The following is a 20,193-nucleotide window of genomic DNA, read 5'->3' as shown; positions in this document are numbered from 1 at the left end:
GAGGAGTGTGCCCTCTTCAAAGCATTCCAGGGAGTGCTGGGGGGTTTGTAGATAAGAAAGCCCTGATCCTTCTTTGCATTAAGTTCTTTGCCTCATCTGTGCCCGAAAGCGTTCTCAGCCGGCTGGAAACTTTCCACTCTCCCTCTCAGCAGAAGCCTGACGCCGGGATGGCTTCCTCCAGCTTCCACATCGCCTCTGTCCTGGGAGCTTCCTCAGGGCCACTAGGCTGCTGCTAAGGGTCACTTCAGGGCTGACTTCCCCAAGTGAGGTCACTGTGTCACCGTCAGAGCCACATCCACGTAGAGGTTCCAATATCTGCATGATATGTTTGGGGTTCCATAACAAACTTCCCAGAAGTCAGTGACTTCTGATTCAAGGATCTTGGCGGTGTTCTCTGGTGAGTCTAGCATTGGGCTGGTTCTCCACAGTGTGACCATGGCCATCTTCACAGCTGGGACCCTTAAAGGCATGCCTTATATATTTCTGGATCTGATGGTAAAGTTTTTGGACCCTCTGACTTCAGTTTTTCCCCTCTGTAAGGCTTCTCCCTCCTTAAAACATCCTTTTCCTGTCCACATGGTATCTCTTTCCCTCCCTGAAGTCTCTCCACATATCCCATGTGAGGCATCCATACTTCTCAAGTGAAGTCAGGATTCACTCAATGAGGCTCCTTCCAGAGTAAGAACCAGGCAGAAGCTGCGCTGCCATGGCCCAGCCTCAGAGGCAGGATCTTCTCAGTATCACCCTGTCAACATCTCTCTCTGGGACAGCCAGGGACCCTCCCACTCAGAAGCCAGCAGGGGAAAATGCTATCCACTACAGAGCTGCTGCTTCCGGTGTCTGTGAAGTGGGTCTGTGGTGGCATTGAGCCAACTGGCTTCCTAGGCTGCCTGGAGGAAGCTCAGGGGCTGCTGTGGGTCAGCCCTCTGGGGGATTGGAGTGATGCTTATTCATTAGGAACTAGGGAGTTAGCATCTTCTGTTTATAGCAGCGTCGGCCTGTATGACGGTGGAGGCCTTGTATGACTCCATCCTGCAAAGACGGCCATGGAGGGAGAAAAGCAACCATGCTCTCCGTCATCACCATCACAGTATCAGCGCGGGTTGCCAGGCACACAGCACAGACACTTTGCTCATACCCATTAGCCATCCTCTGCCTCTGAAGGAAGGGCTCCCCTATGCCACGTGTGTCCGCGTTGAGGCTGAGGGCGGGCCAGACAGCTTGCACGATGGCCGTTCCACACCAGCACTCATCTGCACACATCCCGAAGCACACGGCTCTGTCACCCAGGAGAGCAGCCACCTCATCCTCACGCATCTGTTGTACTTGCCTCTCCGTGGGCCATCATCTTCCTCTGGCACCAAGACTCAGAGAGTTTCCTTTAGTGGTCTCAGGCAACCAACCCCCCCCCCCAGAGTCCTAGAAGGAACACAAGCCAGGGGCCTCTTCTACTCAGAGGATGCGGGAGCAGTGGTCACCAAGATGATGCCGGACAGGGTCACTCAACCCCACATAGCCCCGGCTTCTCTGGGATACATTGCCTACTGACCCTTGTCTCTCTCTGTCCTCTGCCCTAGCTCTGACACGCCCCAGACCCCACAGTGATGATTACAGCACCATGAAGAAGATACCTCCTCGGAAGCCAAAGAGAAGTCCCCATACGAAGCTCAGCGGCTCCTACGAGGAGATCTGGGGACCGCGGCCTCCTGGTGTGATGGGCCACGTGGGCAGGCATCAGGCCCCGGGGACACTGAGCGTGCAGTGGGCCAGGCCTGACTCGGTGCCACAGTGTACACCACAGCTGCCCCTGCACCTGCCGTTGCCACAGGGGGACTACGACGATGATGCCGAGCCTGTGTACATAGAGATGGTAGGGAATGCAGCCAGGACAGGAGGCTCGGAGACTAACAGCCCCGACCAGGGAGAGTCTGTGTATGAAGAGATGAAGTATGTCTTGCCTGAGGAGGGCTGCGGCCCGGGGATGCTCACCTTCCTGCCAGCCTCGCCTCCTCTGTTTTTGGAGACTCGGAAAGCCATCATCTTGGAGGCTGGTGAAGGGAGTTGCCAGCCCTTGAAGGACACCTGTGACATCCCTCCCCCCTTCCCAAATCTGCTTCCCCACAGGCCACCCCTCCTAGTCTTCCCTCCCACCCCAGTGACCTGCTCCCCAGCTTCTGATGAGTCACCACTGACACCCTTGGAGGTGAAGAAACTGCCAGTCCTGGAGACCAACCTCAAGTACCCGGTGCAGTCCGAAGGCTCCAGTCCCTTGTCACCCCAGTATTCAAAAGCCCAGAAGGGGGACAGTGACCAGCCGGCATCCCCTGGCTTCTCTGTATTTAATGGGTCCAGCAGAGTCTCACCACCTTCCACACCACCCCCACCCCCGGGGCCACCTCCTGCACCCTGTGGACCAACCCCTGCACCCTGCCGGCCGCCCACACACTTCGCCTTCCCGCCAGATTCCGTCTTGATCACAGCAGCTAAGGCACTGACTAACTCTGACTTGCCCAGAGCACCGCCCAAGCCCAGTTCAGCCCCGGTGCCGGGTCCCTGCAGTTCCTTTGTCAAGGCTCCATATTCCCCCGGAAGGACAGCCAGAGCAGACCTCAGGAAGGCCTCATCCACCTTCTCCCCACCAAGCCCTTACAGCCCACCGAACAGCAGGCCACTCTCCAGCCCCCTGGATGAGCTGGCCAGCCTCTTCAACTCGGGGAGGAGCGTGCTGCGCCGGTCCGCAGTGGGACGGAGGATCAGGGAGGCTGAAGGTGAGCAGAAACCCTGGTGTGTGTGCATGCTCCTGTGTGCGCGCAGCATAAACCACGTCCCATGTGCCGGACCATTCCGAGTAGATGTCAGATCTAAAAACTGGTCCCCGGCGACTGGTAGCAATAAGGTAGGAACTCATCGTTCTGTGACTTCTCAATGCCAAACGCTGACATGATTTGACCAAGTAGCACTTGAGGCTGTGAGCTAGAGCAAAATTGAAATGTCCCTACTCAGTTGTGTTGTTATTGTTTCCCTATGACACTAGCTTACAATTTGAACGTGGCATCCATTGCCGGCATGACGCTACTGATTTGCTAGTCGCTTCCATCCCTGGTGCCCTTATGTCCCATAGTGTCTGGAATTGTCACCTGTCCAGTTACTCCCTTGTCCCTAACAGAGTGTGGCCCTGGACGGCCAGGTTTTGGTCTCTCACTTTCCAGCCCAGAGAGGAGCAAGGCTTGGTTCTGTTTTTGTTTTCTCAGACACAGCTGAGCCGAAGGGACAGTCTGCAGTTCCTGGCCGCTCCAGCCAGCTGGGGGTTAGGCTGCTGCAGCTAGCGGCAGCTGCCAGCAGTAAGAAACACCCTGTGTTCTGCAAATGAGGAATGCAGCCAGCTACACTAGTCTATGAGGACGTTCTGATGATCTCTGAGACAGAGCTCACATCTGCTCCTTCCCTGTGCTCAGCGTGCTGTGCTTGCAGATCCAACAATCATAGAGGAATATATATATATATATATATATATATATATATATATATATATATATATATATAAATGCTCTTTTACAAAATCAAAATATCTTCTTAATGTTCTGTCTTTTGGAGGAGAAAACAAGTTATCTCTCTATCCCAAGAAGTGTAACAGCCAGACCCCCACATCCCACTGAGGACAGAGGCACCAGGTACCCGAGCCTCTTCAGATAAGAGACTTGAGAATAGGGAGCTGTCTTCCTCGGGGCAAGCCTAGGGACTGACTGCAAGAGATGGAGCCAGGGCACGGTGTTCCGTGCACTCATCAACCTGCTCTTTCCTCAAAGAAGAAAGCATCGATATGTTAGCTCCCCTGGTGTGATGAAAGCGGGATCTTAGATAGTAAAATCAGGAAAAACTGGAAAGCAGTATGCAGAGCAAGGCTAGGAATCCCTGGCAAGAGGAAGAGTAGCCATTCCTCAGCAACGCCTCAGTGCGGCTGATTATTTGTTTCTCTAACAATTTCTTCTTAATTATAGGCTGCTAATAAATGAAACCATACTGGTAAGGGACAGCAAAATGTTGGGTTTCTACAAGTTATGTTTTATCACAACAACCAAAACAGGCCCTAAAAAGGAAGCATTAAAGAATGTCAAAAATTGCTATTTGGTGCCAGAACTAAACGTTTATCAATCATCAAATGTGCCTTCCTCTAGGTCAGAACTGGGTGGACTCTCCTAGATTCCTTTCCACTAAAGGTAGAGAAGTCCGTTTAAATCTAGACAGAACTTGTCACTTAGAAACCTTGAGGGTGGGGCTGGGGAGATGGCTCAACAGTTAAGAACCCCTGCTGTTCTGTTCCAGCACTCACATCAGGTAGCTCACAGCAGCCTGTAACTCCAGCTCCAAGGGGTCTAAAGCCCTCTTCTGGCTTCCACAAGCTCCCCCACACAGGCACACAGATGCACTCACATATGCAAAGAGAAATAATGAAATAAATGGAGGAGGAGGAGCAGGAGCAGGAGCAGGAGCAGGAGGAGGAGCAAGAGGAGCAGGAGGATGATCAGCAGCCCCTGTCTCAAGGGTGCAGACAACTGAGGTGTCAGCAGACCTGTAGGCACATCCTGTGACTTTGCTTCCCTCTCCCAGGTGACATCAATCAGCACTGTAACCGAAGAGTACAACTCATTTCTGTTCCTCCTTCGAGTTTTCACAAAACACATTCTAATTTGAACAGAAAATTCTTTGAACCATTTCTGACTACTGCTGTTAACACCAGAATTCTCAGTGACATGAGGCCAGGCCCTCCCTGCTCAGATGTAGGAGTTCCAGCACTCCCTTAAGAATGAGGGAATTCTCCCAGGCCTGTGGAGGAAATGGGCTTACACGCGTGTGTGATGTGCTCTCGTGAGATAGAGCAGGCTGATTTCTGAGAATGTGAAAGGGGTTATGGGTAAGATATGGAAGGGAGAGATTTAATGCCCCTGCCGTGTGCTGGAGCGGCTTACGTGATTATTAAGGCTTACAGGGTTTCATCCTGAGCAGAGTAAATCCACTTTCTATTGAAGGGTCCACCGGCTGTTAATCCACAGTGTGCCCGAGGATTGCTTTCCTGAACATTCTCAGCCTTCTTCTCTGGCCTCTTTATGTTGAAAGGCCTTTTTATACCTAAAATCACCTGGGTATTGATTCATCTTGTGTGTGGCTAATTCTCCCTCATGGCGGGCATCAGGGGTGATTCAGATTCATTCCTGGATAGCCATGAAGTGTGGAGATTGGTCTGCACTTTCTGTAGCATAGTTCATAGTGTTTCTCTTGCTGTGGGGTATGGTGGCCTTGAGGACATTAAAAGGTCAGTAAATTCCTTGCTGCAGGTATTTTGAGTACAGATGTGTTATACAACAGTGAGCAAGCAAGTGCGGTTCTCCGGTGTGTAAGTAATTCTACCTCATTAGTTCTAGAGACTTCTGTGTAGGATTTCATGAGTAACCATGTTCATTAAAATAGTTGGCTTTTTGTTTTTTGTTTTGTTTTGTTTTGATTTGATTTTTTAAGACAGAGTCTCAACAGGTCAGCCAGCCTAAGCTGACCTACAACTTGTAGCAAGCCTCCTGCCTCCAGAGTGCTGGGATTACAAGCATGAGTCACCATGCCAGGCTTTGGATTTTTCTTGTAAGCTAAAGAAACCTGTGCATTCTAATAGTACAGAATGCAGAATTGGGGAAAAAATCAACACATGTGCGTGACTGCAAAGAATAACCGTGCTAGGGTAAAAGCAGTGGGGCTCCCCGCACTACTTTAACAGCCTGCTGCTCCACACTCCATTCTAAGGTGCCTGCTACACATATGCCCATATTGCAGGTGGGGAAACTGAGGCCTGGAGAAATAGAAGCTTGCTTAGAGTTCCTCTGCTCATGGGAGGCAAAGCCTGACGAGAGTACCATGGGTCTGTCTAGAACAGCTCTTCCCAAAATTCTTTGCACAATGCTTGCACCCAAGGAAAGATCAGGGGTGGAGGGTTAAATACATGTTTTATCACAGCTGTGCAACAAGTAACAGTCTTAGAACTTGGGGCGTGGGGCGAGGGGAGAAAACTCACAAATGCCCAACATGCACTTTTCAGATTACAGGTAGACATGGAATTACACCATCTGGCCCTTGAGGTGAAAATGAACAGATAACTATCTGCCTTTGCCCTACAGGCGCTGAAGTTCAAGCTAACTGGCATATATTTTTCATGTGATGGTTTGATGATTACCATAGTAATCATTTCTAGTTGCTTCCTTTGAAAACGCGAGGCCTTACTCAAATGGTAAACGAGGCTCGGCCGGGCCACTAGGAGGCACCATTGCTCTGAGTGGTAGTTCAGGCCTTGCACACTTGTCTTAGTGACCCTTCGCCCGTTGGAAAGGGTCAGGAAGATGGGGTGTCTATAGAAATACAGACATGGTGGGAGTCTGGGCCGGGGTGGGAGTGGAAGGGAGCCAGGCAGAACTAAGATGAGTCTGATTCATAACACTCATTTCATTATTTTCTGACCCTGTGAATCCAGAGAGTGCAAGATAAGAATAGGTACTGGAAATGGTAACAACCAAAGATGACTATACAGTGTGTCTTGTGTACAGTAGGTGTACTGAATCTTTTCTTGATGGAAAATCTGCCTTAAATAGAGCAGATGAGATGCACAGAGGCATAAATAGAGAGAGAGAGACAGATATTTCCTACAGCCAACACTTTCACTTAAGGTTCGCTTAATCCAAGTGGAAATTACTGTAAATTCAAACATTCTATTTGATTATGTAAACATTCCAGATAAGACTATTTTGAGTTCGGGAGTCTGTATCTTACAGTGAAGTTTTATGGAAGCGTGCTTTTGTTTCCGAACGTTGTTTGTTTGAGAAGAACTTTAAAGTTTGCCTGTAGATGATTTTGAATGTACCAAAGGGAATGGGTTACAGAGAGCGCTCTGTGCCTGCGCCCATGCCACTCCCCATGACTGGGTGAGCAGGAGGTACACACCAGGGCAAGTCTTTGTTAATATTTATATATTTCATATTTATGTTATTCAAGGGGAAAGGCACATTCTTAAGTCCCTTTACCTCAGACAGAGCGGGCACTGCATCTCATCCACGTTAGTAAGAGTGCCCACTGCCCACAGCAAAGCTGACCCTGGAATCCAGGGTTCATTCTTCACTGCATAAGCACTGCAGTGCTCAGGACTTGTGTGCCACCAGTACACACCCCAGCGAGAGCCTCCATTCAGTCTTGGTAACCCTCCCTGGAACAGATAGGCGATATACACGACCCTTCCGCTACAGGGGAAGAGATGTATTTCTAAATATTACATCCTAACGCTGCTAAATGTGAAAAACTGAGGTTCAGAAGGAATTGCCATCTGTCTGCTGCCCAAAGACAAAGGCAGTGGCATCTTGGGTCAGTGTTTTATGGGGGTTCAATGCTTCTGCTCCAGGTACAGCGCAAGCACCTAGACACCGTTTAGCAGTGAGAAGCCTCCCTGACTTCCCAGCAGAAATCTGTGCCTCCTCCATCAAGCTCTGTGTTTGCAGACACCTGCTCTCCACTGCAGCACGGATCTTAAAGGTCTTATTAATAAAAACAAACCTGAGCCAGGTATTGGGATGAATGCTGCAAGATCAGAGAAGCAGAACAAGCCACAGCCACCTCACCTCGCCAATTCCTCAGCTGACCCTGTTTCCTCAGACCGGATGCCTCTCAGCTGAACTGTGCTGCTCAAAAGCCTAAAAGCTTAACCAGCTCTAGTTCCTGGTTTTCATGCCTTATATACCTTTCTGCTTCCTGCCATCACTTCCTGGGTTTAAAGGCTCTTGTTACCACACCTGGCTGCTTCCAGTGTGGCCTTGAATTCACAGAGATCCAGATGGATCTCTGCCTCTGGAATGCTAGGATTAAAGGCGTGTGTGCCACCATTTTCTGGCCTCTATATCGAGTGGCTATTCTGTTCTCTGACCCCAGATAAGTTTATTAGGGTGCACAATATTTTGGGGAACACAGGATCACCACACTCCACTGATGGTGTTTGAAGCAGAAATTACAGCATGATCGTCACTTAATCTCTGATACATTCAGATGAGACGGCAGGACAAGAAATGAGTCTGCCTTATGCAAATCTTGACCCCAAGAAATAGGAGGCATCGCTTAGACCTCCTGCCCGTGGACAGACCTTATGTCGTCCACAGCTGCTCAGTTTCCTCTCTGCGCCAGATGTCCTCCTCTGTGAGACATGTGCTGGAATGTGTGTGCATGCTCCTGGGTGCAGGTCAAAGGGAGCCCTGAGGGGCCTGAATCTGAGCAAGGGTGTCGACAGAACCGGCACATAGTTCACTGCTGTGTGAGTCTCCTCGCTGACTCATGGCCACCAACAGCCTGTCCCTAGCACAGAAGGTTACCTCAGGAGCAGAAAACAGTCCCTTGCATTCTGGAACCATCTCAAATCAACACTGAATTGTCCTAAGGGTCCAAATGAGGATGTCTTTTGGAGAAACTAGATTGGCGTCCCCAGAGAGGGCTGGTGTCTCCACATACAACAAAGTGCAGGTCAGGCCCTTGCACAAGAGGAACTGGGCAAGGGTTGTTCTCCCAACAGAACCGTGACCCTCTCCATGCCCAGGACTCTGGTGTGCCATGTCTCTGGTTACTGGGACTTTTTTCACTAATTTCTTGGCCCCTCTGCATCAAGTAAAAGTACCTGTAGTGGGGGGGGGGGTGCAACTACGCAGTTGAGTGTTTCTAATTCTCCAACGTCTGGAAAAATCATACTTTAGTCAGTTATGCTAAGAAGTGCCCTGTGATTTTAATAAATTGATCAGTAGCCAAATTTACCCATGCAAAGAAAGGACAGAGCTCTTTGTCCGCTAATATTGGGGAAAACTTTTTAAATGCCTAGGTGCTTATTGTAGTTTGAGATTTACCTCACAACTTACCATAGTTTCCCTCTCCAAATAACCAATAATTTGTATAAACAAACTGTACAGCCAGGCTTGTGCAGATAGACTTGAAGAATGAATCCCATGACAGTCACCCAGTAACTCAGAGCATCAGCGCAGGGCTGGCTACTGCAAATCCCACTTCAGTGAGAGAAATCCCAGCGGAGGAACAAATCTCTAACATGAGGTTCTAAGGCACTTGGGACCCCTGACTAAGTTCCAAGTGTCCCCAGAACCCGCTTTGCTTCTTTATATATACCTTATTAGTGGAGGAACGTCACAAATGTCCTCTGTCAGAGAATAGCAGTGGCCTGGGAGAGATGAATGTAGCCTTGGATGCAGGGGAAGACGGGGAAGACAGAGAAGACAGCTCCCGCTGCTGAGGTCCAGAGAGACGTCGGGTTTTTGTCTGGAGGCTACTTCTCAGCTTCCTGGTGAGGCTCTGACACTTCCATTTTTCCTCTTACCATAGAAACCAGGCATGACCACTGAAACCTGGGCACCTCCCACAGCAGAGCAGAGGCCGGGAAGACGGAGGAGCGGTACGGTGGTGGGGCCGTGCTGGTGTGAGCAGACCCTCACATACGCTGTGTGAAGTGATGGCACTCATCCACAGTGTAGCAGCTGCCGCTTTACCTACCGCTCCCTCCCATTGGTCCGGCTGCTGACTCCTCTTCTTTGTGAGAGAGAGTAGCAGGTGTTTTGCCTCCCTGTTTACTGAGGAGCAAGCTGAGGCTTTCAGGATTAAGAGATTTTTTTTCACAAAATCTAACATCTTACAGTTAACAGTCAAACCTCCCAACCCCTACGATTCTATTTTTAGTCTCTGAAAACAATTAACATTAAAATAACGATACAAAGACCCTCCCTGTGAAAGCAATTCCCTTCTGAAGTTAAACACAAACTCATTACCGGGAACAGATGTGGTGAGCTGCAGATAAATTCTACTGCCTCGTCAGCATTCCCGAGAGACTTCCAGGAGCAGGTTCATGGCTGGGAGAATGTTCTAGAATGCTGCTCCTGTTCTCTACACAGCCCTGTCCCCAAAGTCCACCATGCTGCCATAGGGCCTTGCAGGGAAAATGGATTCCATGACACCCTGTCCTCATTCTGTGCACCCCTTGTCTCCGGCCTCTTCAGTGTTCTGACTGGAGATTGTCATGGTTGGAGAGAGAAGTGGATATCGGATGTCAGGCTGGCATGGGATGGACTTGTGGTGTGTGATTTGGATTGCTCATTTGACTAGATTAAGGAACACCTGGGGCATGAGTGAGGCATGCATTTGTGGGTGCCTGTGAGGCATTTCCAGAGAGAGTTAGCTGAGGGGAAGAGCTTCCTTGACGGTAGGTAGGTAGCACCATCCCACAGGTTGGGGTTCTGGACTCAGTGAAAGGAGAATGGATGTGAGAGTCAGCCTTCTCCTCTCAGCTTCCTGCTCAACGGAGATGTAAGGAATCGCTGTCCTGCCTTGACAGACGGGAGCTGGCCTCACCACCATGCCTCCCCTGCTACGACGGACAATATCCCCTGAACTGTGAAGTCAACATAACCCCCCCCCTCCCTTAAATAGCTTATTGCCTGGTGTTTGGTCACAGCAAGAAATGACAAACTACCACCGGAGCTGAGCTCTTACCACCCAAAGCAAGCCATGCTGAAGCTCCATCATGGGCATGCCCACCAAGAATCTTGCACAGAAAGCAATGGGCTCCTCCTAGTAGGGATGAGGACATAGTACGTCATCTCACAAGTCCATGTCAGACATCTAGCTAGGGCCCCCAGAAACTAGATGAGAAGCGAGCCAGCCCTCAGCATGTGTCGGGATGGATGGTAAAGACAATGTAGGTAATGGACAGTGACCTTCAGCAGCCACTTGATAAGGACGGGAGAAAGATGCCCCGAGAACTCCCGTGTCTTCTCTAGCACTGTCCTAGAAGGTCAATGGGACATCACTGTCTACTGAATATTGTAGACACAGAGATGAAGTCATCGCTGATAGCCAAGCGAGAAATGAGGCTAACTCAAGAGCTGACCTCAGACCTGTACTTGGCTCCATGGTGGCCATTTGTTGGGAAGACGTCAAAGCCACCCCACTCCTAAAAATGGCAGCTCGAATTGTTCTTGCCACTTCCTGATTCTGTGATGCCTTGGACAAAACCAAGCAGAAGGTTATGCAATTAAGTATTTAGTTCAGTGTGATATAAAACTCAGCTTTGCATGAAGCGAATTAGCTGAAGCCTTCTCATATCATCTGTAAATCTGCAGTAGCCAGCATGCCAGTCAGTCCAAGGCTCTGCACCTGGAATAAATAGGGCATCATCTTCTCAGATGAGCCAAGTGTAACCAAGAAGCCGCTAGGTTTGGAATGTACTGTCAGCAGGGGAGTCTGATACCTAAAGCTCTGGAAATAATGCAGTGTTTTCAGAGGTGGGCTGCCTTTCATAACCAGCAAAAAATTTCTTCATACTGCCAACCTGTGAAAGCAAGCAGCTATTGTGTTCGGTGTGCTTCTACTCTGGATTATAAATTAAATGCCTCGGGGGCTCACAAGAGAAGCCTACTGCTCCATCCTGCAAGCCACTCAGCAATTCTTAAGCAAGAGAAAACAGGCCTCCCTAATGATCTGCGCCTTATTGTTGCTGTATAACACACTCTCCAGTGTTTCATTCCTCTCATGAAGAAATAGTCACAAGTGATGTGCAGGACAAGATACCACCCCACTCAAGGACTGGGAGACAGTTTAGCAGTCTCCCAGTTTAGACAGTTGGTGTTTGCTGGGCAAGCTCGAAAATGTCCTGCCTCGTCTTATGTCACCTTGACACAAGCTAGAGTCATCTGAAAGGAGGGACCCTCAATTGAGACAATGTGTCCATGAGATCCAACTGTAGGGCAATTTCTTAACTAGTGATCCATGGGGGAGGGCCCAGCCCATGGTGAGTGGTGCCATCCCTAGGCTGGTGGTCCTGGGTTCTATAAGAAAGCAGGCTGGGCAAGCCAATATGCAGCTCCCCTCTATGGCCTCTACATCCATTACTGTCTCCAGGTTCCTGCCCTGTTTGAGTTCCTGTCCTGACTTCCTTCAAACATGGACTACAATATGGAAATGTAAGCCAAATAAACCCTTTCCTCCCCAACTTGCCTTTTGGCAATAGAAATGCTAATTAAGAAAGACAGGGGCCTAGAATTCTTATCCTCAGTAATTCAAATCAATGCTTAGCAGGTGTGGTGGCCCACTTGTAATTAAGCCTCCAAAGGCAGAAATAGTCAACCCTAGAGTAAACGGGATAGCAATACTAGTCATACCAAGGATCTCTGCACTTGAGTATGAGACTCTGTGTCAATGAATACAGTGGGAGAATGCCTAAGGATGATTCCCAGCATTAGCCTAGGGCCTCCAGATGCAAGGTCATATACAGGCAAACATGAGCGCGCGCGCACACACACACACACACACACACACACTTGAAAAGAGGAAAGACAAAAACAAAAACCACTTTCCCTACAGAGAGACTGATGCTAAGCTCTCACTGTGCTAAAAGCATTGGGAGACAGGACTGATTCATAATTACTTGCCAGTGTAATTATCTACCTGTGTCTGACTGTAATCATCTATACAAGTGGCCTAGAAAATTCTGCAGTCTCAGAGCTGACCATACTCAAGACCACATTTTCTGGGGCTTTATTTCTGGAGGGGAACACACTCGTCTCCCTTCACAATGCCCAAGTGTCTTGGGCTCCAGCTGTGACATCCAGATTTCTCTTTGACATCTGCAGTTCTCTTATTTATACCCGGGACTGTGTTACTATGTGAATTACGGTAAGAGGACATAGGATGGTAGGATTCGCTTCCCTCCCACGCCACTGCTCACACCCAGCCAAGGAGTAGGGCTGGAAGCAGACACTGATTCAAACCATAGCCCAAACTGTTCCATGGCATCTGAAGACCTACGATTTACCCAAAGTCCCTTAAAAACCAACACACACGCACGCACGCATGCACACACACACACACACACAACAACAACAACAACAACAACAACAACAACAAAACCCACCAAAAGAGCTTTTTCATACTCCAAGCCATGGATTGCGATCAACAATAATCCTCCAGAGAGTTGTCCACACATGGGAGTGTTTCAAAGGATGTTGTGTGCATCAGGGAGTTTGATTTTACCATTTTTCCTCTATGTGAAAAGAAGTGGGTGAGAAGAAAACTTGGCCTGGCCGCGGGTCTGGGCAAGCCAGTCCAGGAATCAGGCACGGGGCATGTTAGTTACAGACCTCCTTCCCATTACAAAACTCAGGACGAGAAGCAGCTTACAGGAGAAGGGTTCACCTTGGCTGTCATGGTGGTAAGACACAGCAGAGTGGCGCCTCAGAGCTGGGGCATTTAGGAATATGAGGCTGCTTGGTGACATGTTGGGGGTTGAAACAGAGACAGGCTGTGGCCAGAGGTGAGCCTTAGCTATACCCCTCTGAGCCCAAATCCCAGCATCCCACTTCACCCAGCAAAGCTCCACCTCCGTCTCTGCCTCCCTAACTATACCACCACCTGAGGGCAGGTGTTCAAACACACGAGCCTGTGGAGACAGACGCCCATGCTACTTGCCAAGTCACATCTGTGTGGCCCAATAACTTCCCTGGCTTCAGTTTTCAGGTATAATCTCTTAGAATGCAGCATAAGCCTGGATATAATAGGGACATAGGACACACTCACAACTCACCTGACTGAGAATCCCTGTGATCCTCCTGACCGTTTGCACGTTTCTCTGGGGAAGTAACCAATGCCCCGCTACAGATCCTATAGGGAAAAATTGCTGTGGGATGTCATTCTGCATGCTGTGAATATGTCTTTCCCTCATTGGTTGATAATAAAGTTGTTTTGGCTTATAGCCAGGCAGAATAAGCCCAGGTGGGAAAGTCAAATGGAGATACAGGGAGAAGAAGGGCAGAGTTGGGGCAGACTCCAGCCAGCCACTGAGGAAGCAAGACATATAGAAAATGAGATGACAAGCCACAAGCCACATGGCTAGACATATATGAGAATTATGGGTTAATTTAAATGTAAGAGCTAGCTAGTAATAAGCCTGAGCCATTGGCCAAACATTTATAATTAATATAAGCCTTTGAGTGATTATTTGAAAGCAGTTGCAGAATGGTGTGGAACAGAGAGCCTCTGATTACAAAAAATAGCATCTTCTACATTTTTTTTTTGAGAATTTACTTTGTCCCTTAGTATTTAGCTACCTTCACCTTTGTGTCTAGTAATGGAGTCCCCCAAGATTCTTAACAGATAAATCACCTTCAGTCCCCATGGAGATGTCACCCACAGTTGCTGATCCACAGAGACTCCAGATCACTCTGTCCCTAACACACTGTTCGCCTGCATCCTGACCACATCCATCTGCATCACTTGACCTTGGCCCTAGCAGAGATCTATCCGGTCGCTTACGTGCTGCACCAGAACAGAAAGCCCCAGTTAGTAGCATTAATTTCATTGCCGATTGCCCTCCTTACCGCTTGGTGGGGGTTCTCCACCGTCCTCTCACCCAGGATGGAGTCATTAATTTAGGGGTAGGGGAGGGTGACAAGGGGGAAGGGTTTGTGCTTCAGATACGGCGTTGGGCGGGGCGGTCGTCAAACAGTCTGTTTAATTCGATGATCGTTAGAAAGCATGGTGATCGGACCCATCTGGAAATCAGAGTGTGTTTCCATATCTGTGTGGTTGAAAACATCTTAGGAGCTCTTGGTGACAACTTTGAAAAACACAGTTCATTTAACAGATAATGAAATTATTCTTCCATGTGGCCTCAGGACACGTAGCTCCTTCCAGGACTTGAAAGGATCACAGGTTCACTTCAGGCAAAATAATAATAAAGTAGCCTTCATAGTCAGTGTTGCTAATTGCCTGGAGTCTTTAAAGAGACTGAGAGAAATTGTTTGGGGGTGCACAAGTTTGATTTGTTTATTCAAAATCTACTTGTGGGTCTCTGGTTCCAAAGCATTGTCTAGAGTGCATGGATTCAATTTTTGTTTTTCTCTCTTTTCCTGTGTGTGTGTGTGTGTGTGTGTGTGTGTGTGTGTGTGTGTATGGTGGGGGCAGGAGTGCGTGTGTGTGTGTGCCAGAGATCTTCCCCCATCACTCTTCACCTTTTTTTTTTTTTTTTTGAGTCAGGGTCTCACACTGGACTCACTGACTTTTTGAGTGACTGGCCAGTGAGTCCCTGGGTCCCTCCCATCTCTGCCTCTGAGCACTGGGATTGCAGGTGCACACGGCCATGCCCTGCTCTTTACATGGGGCTGGGTATTTGAACTCAGGGCCTCATGCTGGCACAGCAGGGCTTTACCCACACTGGGTCATCTCCCCAACCCCAGGGGCATGGATTTTATGAGGGAAATGTGGGCTTTCCTTGTAAACAGGGGTGCCCGAGAAACCACGTATCACCTGGGGATGGCATATGGGTTTCACAGAACCCACTCGGCTTCATCCTAGTGAAATGCCACCCTTTCAATTCAGAGTCTTCTCTTCCCTTTCCGTTCTAAGCACTTATCCAGACCCTGTGAGTTAATTCCCCAGTTCACACATGGCCACACATGGTACAATGGGTGGGAGTAGAGTATCCTAGAGGGGCAAGAGAGAAAGAGGCAGGATGGGAGGACATCTGCCCTCTGGGTGGAGGCTAGAGTGGAGGTCACCCTGGGAGGACTTAGGAAGGGATGGTGTAGCTTGTTTTGACTTCAGCATCAGGGTGCATGGAAAGGACAAGTTTGTTTCTCCTGCTATTTTTATTTTTATTTTATTATTTTATTTTACATAGTTTTACTGCATAGCCTCCACCTCCATCGCTGGGATGGATGGAAGGTGTGTACGCATGCCAGGAGAGCTTTCTAAGTCCAATTACTTATGAACGTAAAACAGCTTATACCGCTTTCTCAATTTTGGAGTACTTGCATATACCTAATGTCATATCTTGGGGATGGGACCCAGCATAAGCCTGAAATCTATGTATATGTTATGTGTCCAAAGTACACATAACAAGAGGGTATTGGTGAAAATTATAAAGGCCACTCCACGTAGTTAAAAGGAAGATTTATTTAGTGGATGACTTACAAATGAAGGAATGGATAGGTTGCGGGGGTCTGGGGAAGGTGTATCGCAATCCAGCGGTGTTCTCTGGAGCTCTGCACAGTCAATCTCCACCATCCAGGGTCCAGGCGCAGAGAGAGCGCTCAGAGAGAGCGCTGACCTATCCAGCTCTCGGGTTTCCAGCACCTCCCCTTGCCCTGCCTCGTAGGCGTGACAGTTGCCAGAGTCTCAATGGGGGTTGGAACTTCCAGATCCAAGCTGGAATGGCTACCCACTACAAGAGGGTATTTTACATAGTGTTTAATAACATGGTGCATGAGTCCGTGCAATATAGTGTTTCGCTTTGGAGATGTCAACACCAGAAACCATGGTCTCTGGTTTGGGAGGCTCAGGCATCTATCACTCCTCTTGGGATTCGTCACAGTTGACTCCCTGAGGAGCCTCGTGGGAAGGAAAACCCCCAGCACCCACCGGCTGTTTGCAGCTCCCTTCCGGTAGCTCTGGATGAAATGGGAGCCCACAGATGACTCTGTTGTCACCTCTGTCTTTGATGCTTGCCCTCTGGATGGCTGACCTTTCTGTGGCAATCACTGCCGTGGATCGAGGGAAGTGTAGACCATGAACCCATGCTCTGGAGACTCAAGGAATTATCTGGGCCTGCCTGTCGACCACTGGTGCATCCTTAGCCACCGAGCCTATCAAAGAGAGAAGCCTCAGCAGCCTGGTGGAATTTTTAATCGGACTTGCAATCCCCATAGAGATTTCCCACTTGTTACCTGAAGCCTCAGAGTGGCTGCTGTCACCTCAGTGTGGACAGGTGGCACCCACCATACCCCTGGGCTGTTGAAACACTGGGCTCTCTATGCCAGGTGTCCTGGGCTATATCTCCGCTGTGTTCCTGCAGCAGGATCTCAGTGTTTCAGACACGTTCTGTTGGACCCAGCCTGTGCCTTCTTGTCATATTTGTTTGTTTGTTTGTTTTTGTTTTTTTGAGACAGGGTTTCTCTGTGTAGCTTTGCGCCTTTCCTGGATCTTGCTCTGTAGCCCAGGCTGGCCTCGAACTCACAGAGATCCGCCTGCCTCTGCCTCCTGAGTGTGTGCCACCACCGCCCAGCGTCTTGTCATATTTTTTATGGGCACATTGGCAATGAGTTGTGAGCAAGGCGTCTGGGGAGACCTCAACACACCTGACCCTTCTGAGATCTGGTTGTTGCTTTTTTGGCTTCGACTTTTTTCACTTGGCTGGTTCTGCCTGGCCTGTGCCCCCTTTGCCAAATGTTTGGCATTACCAGCTTTCCATCTAGACCGGGTGTTACCTACAGTCTTCCAACAGAAGGTTGAGGACTTTATCGTCCCCACCCCCTTGCCTTCCCTGTCAAGTGAACAAAACTGTTGGCCTGAAGGGATAGCAGCCGCCATACTGCCTCTCTGCACCGTCTCGGTCTTCTGGATCCACACCCCACCCCAGACTGAGGAGATGGGAGCCTGGCAGGAATATCAAAGACCTCATAGCCTGGAAGACCACGCACAGTGATGGGCTCCAGCCAGGAGGTTCTGGGTTCAAGGATTCCCCCTTTTAAGGCAGAGATGAAATAAACTGGGGTTGGGGATGGGGGGCAAGGATCCAGTTAGTTAAATTTAAAAGAAAATTGGCAGGACTTAATTTTCTGTGCGTTTTCTGGGTCTGAGAGCCTTGTTTACACTGACAGTCACTCCCCAGCTTTGCCATCCCTACGTTTTTCCCGGCTGGGCACATATGGCGTCGGGTACCAGTCTGCTGCCTCTGTCGGTGTTTTCTACTGTAAAGCATCTCCCCACACTTGGCAGAGAGCGGGCGATGAGTTCTGAGCAGGGACAAGTGAGGGTTCCCTGCTTCCGCCACTCAGCCCTCTGGGAAGGCGCTGCTGGGGAGGTGAGCATGATAGAGGAGTCGTCTTCCCAAGAGCAGGGGCATCGTTGGGGTAGAGTTGTAAGGCCCAGCTCTCGACGTGTGTGTGTGTGTGTGTGTGTGTGTGTGTGTGTGTGTGTGTGTGTGTGTGTGTACAAATGCATTGCTGTCATTTATTGAGAATTTTTCATACAATATATTCTGATCACTTTTTCCCTCCTCAGCTCCTCCCTGATCCTCCCTACCCACCCATTTATGCCCTTTCTCTCTCTTCCTAAAAAAATAAAATAAAATAAGAATCATGCATGCAAAACACAAAAACAGAAACAAAAATATGCAAACAAGACTCATTAGACAACACATGCACACACACACACACACACACAAACATACACACACCCAAATAAAGCAAAATGAATGAGACAAACACTCCAAAAACACCTTTGGGTTTGGTTTGTGTTGGACAGCTATCCTTGCCAGACTTTTCAAGCTGGCACGGTAGGGAACCATTCAGCTTTGTCCATACTGACCGGTCCCAGGGGCCACAGGGCTGTGCTTTGGGGGTTTCTGAAGTATCGTGTTCTCACAGAGGTGCAGCCAGTCAACATAGTGTGGATTGGTCCAGCTGCGGCACAGACAGGGTGCCTGGACGCTCCCTGATGTCGGGTTCCCACATCTCCCATCACCAGCATTGCCGAAACATCTTCCTGCACACTTCTGCCATGGTCACACATGCTCGTGGTCGCTTAGAGTTATGCCCGGCAGAGCAGACTCCAGCCTTGCATGCTGCTTGCTGGCCTGCCCTTACCCTGGCTTCTCCTTCAGGGATTCCCTGCCTCTCTCTCTCCTGAGTCTCTCCAACAGGGAGATCTCCCCGTCAGAGCATCCTGAGCTGCTGTTTCTACAGAACTCTTCCCACTAACTCTCATCTTTCTGAAAGACCATGAGGCAAAAGCTTGGGCTGTGCCAGCATGCCAAAAAAAAAAAAAAAAAAAGCTCCCTCCAGCTCACAGGCGGTGGAGTGGGAGGGTTAAGACTGACAGCTGAATCTTCATTTGTTGGATTTTTGGTTCATTTGTGTGTTGCCATATGGGGACTGAACCCAGGGCCATGCATATGATCATGTCAGGCAAGTGCTGCGCCATGGGACGACCTCCACGAGTCCTTATGTGTGATTGATCATTTCTGCATGGGGATGGAAGGATTAGCAATTTTCAGATGCCTAAAGGAGACTGCCCTATGCAATATAGGCTACCGTTAGCCTGATATAACCCACTGCCAATTTATCGAGGTCTTAGCACATGGAGCTGGTAACAAATTCCTGAATCCTAGAAACAAGAGCTTGGGAGGGTGGGGGACGGTGCCAGGCCCTCCCTCTGCATTTTTAGTTGTCCTCTATGCCAAGTAGGAGAAGACAAGAGCTGTGCCTTTCCGGAGTGGCCCAGTGGCCTCTCCCCGCGGGGCTTTTCCCGTGGCATTGCCGAGAGCCCTAGCCAGCAGGAGGGATGGGTCTGAACCGCCTGGCATCCTCACATGCTTTCTGCCTCACATAGCACTCTCGGCATTAAGTCCGCTAGACTGCTCCAGTTTGCTTCACTCCAGTGTTACGGAAACCCTGATCCCAGCTCATGTGATTCCAAACCATGAGCTGAGGTTATCTCAGGTTAAGAAGGTAACTAACAGAGAATTTTTTTTTTTTTTTTGATCATTTCTCTTAAAGAAACACTCCACTGCGTGTTGGGTGCCCGTTTTCCTTGGCAGAACTGGGACTCTGGGTGGTCAGCTCCTTCCCCTTGCCTGGTCCAGCCTTACCCCTTGCCAACCCCACCCCTGTCCTTCCCTCTCTGTAAGTTCGGCTCGCTTATTCCCCCCTGCCTTCTCCCACTGCCCTGGCTCTTAAGAATCCCCCCTGCTGGGAGAAATGCTCCTTGCCTAGGGCTTCATCATAAGTACTCCTGTTCCCAAATTGCTGCCCAGTTTAATCTTTGGGTGTGTGGCAGTCCCTCCAAGGTCCCCGGGCAGACCCACGTCGGTCTTCCAGCATTCGCTCCTTCTCTGGACTCCTCCCTCCCGAGGGTGCTCATTGGCCTGCCAGCTGCCACCTCAGCCATTGGCATGGTGAGTGCACTTCCCCCTACCCTACTGCCTGGCCCTCCTGCAGGGCACCAGTCTAAATCCTTACAGCTTTTCTATTTATAGCCTCACCTCCAAGCTCCAGGGCTTTTGCCAGGTGAATATTTATCAGGCTCCTTTCTTCTTCCTCGGCTCTTACAATGGGGGTGGGGTGGGGGGTTTGA

The 20,193-nt window shown here is 49.4% G+C and overlaps 1 protein-coding gene across 2 annotated transcripts in view; it reads left to right on the top strand.

Moving 5' to 3' along the window:
- The window catches only part of Myo16 (myosin XVI), a 482,961-nt gene that overhangs the window by 418,197 nt on the left and 44,571 nt on the right, over positions 1-20,193 (top strand). For both annotated transcript variants that reach the window (XM_006981334.4, XM_015999820.3), the window contains exon 32: positions 1,578-2,768. In XM_006981334.4, the coding sequence (XP_006981396.2) occupies positions 1,578-2,768 (1,191 nt within the window). The remainder of the gene's footprint in view (positions 1-1,577; positions 2,769-20,193) is intronic.

Source organism: Peromyscus maniculatus, chromosome 17, assembly GCF_049852395.1.
Source record: "Peromyscus maniculatus bairdii isolate BWxNUB_F1_BW_parent chromosome 17, HU_Pman_BW_mat_3.1, whole genome shotgun sequence".
Taxonomy (NCBI): domain Eukaryota; kingdom Metazoa; phylum Chordata; class Mammalia; order Rodentia; family Cricetidae; genus Peromyscus; species Peromyscus maniculatus.
The sequence above is the reverse complement of the archived record's forward strand: the minus strand, read 5'-3'. Positions and strand labels throughout refer to the sequence as shown.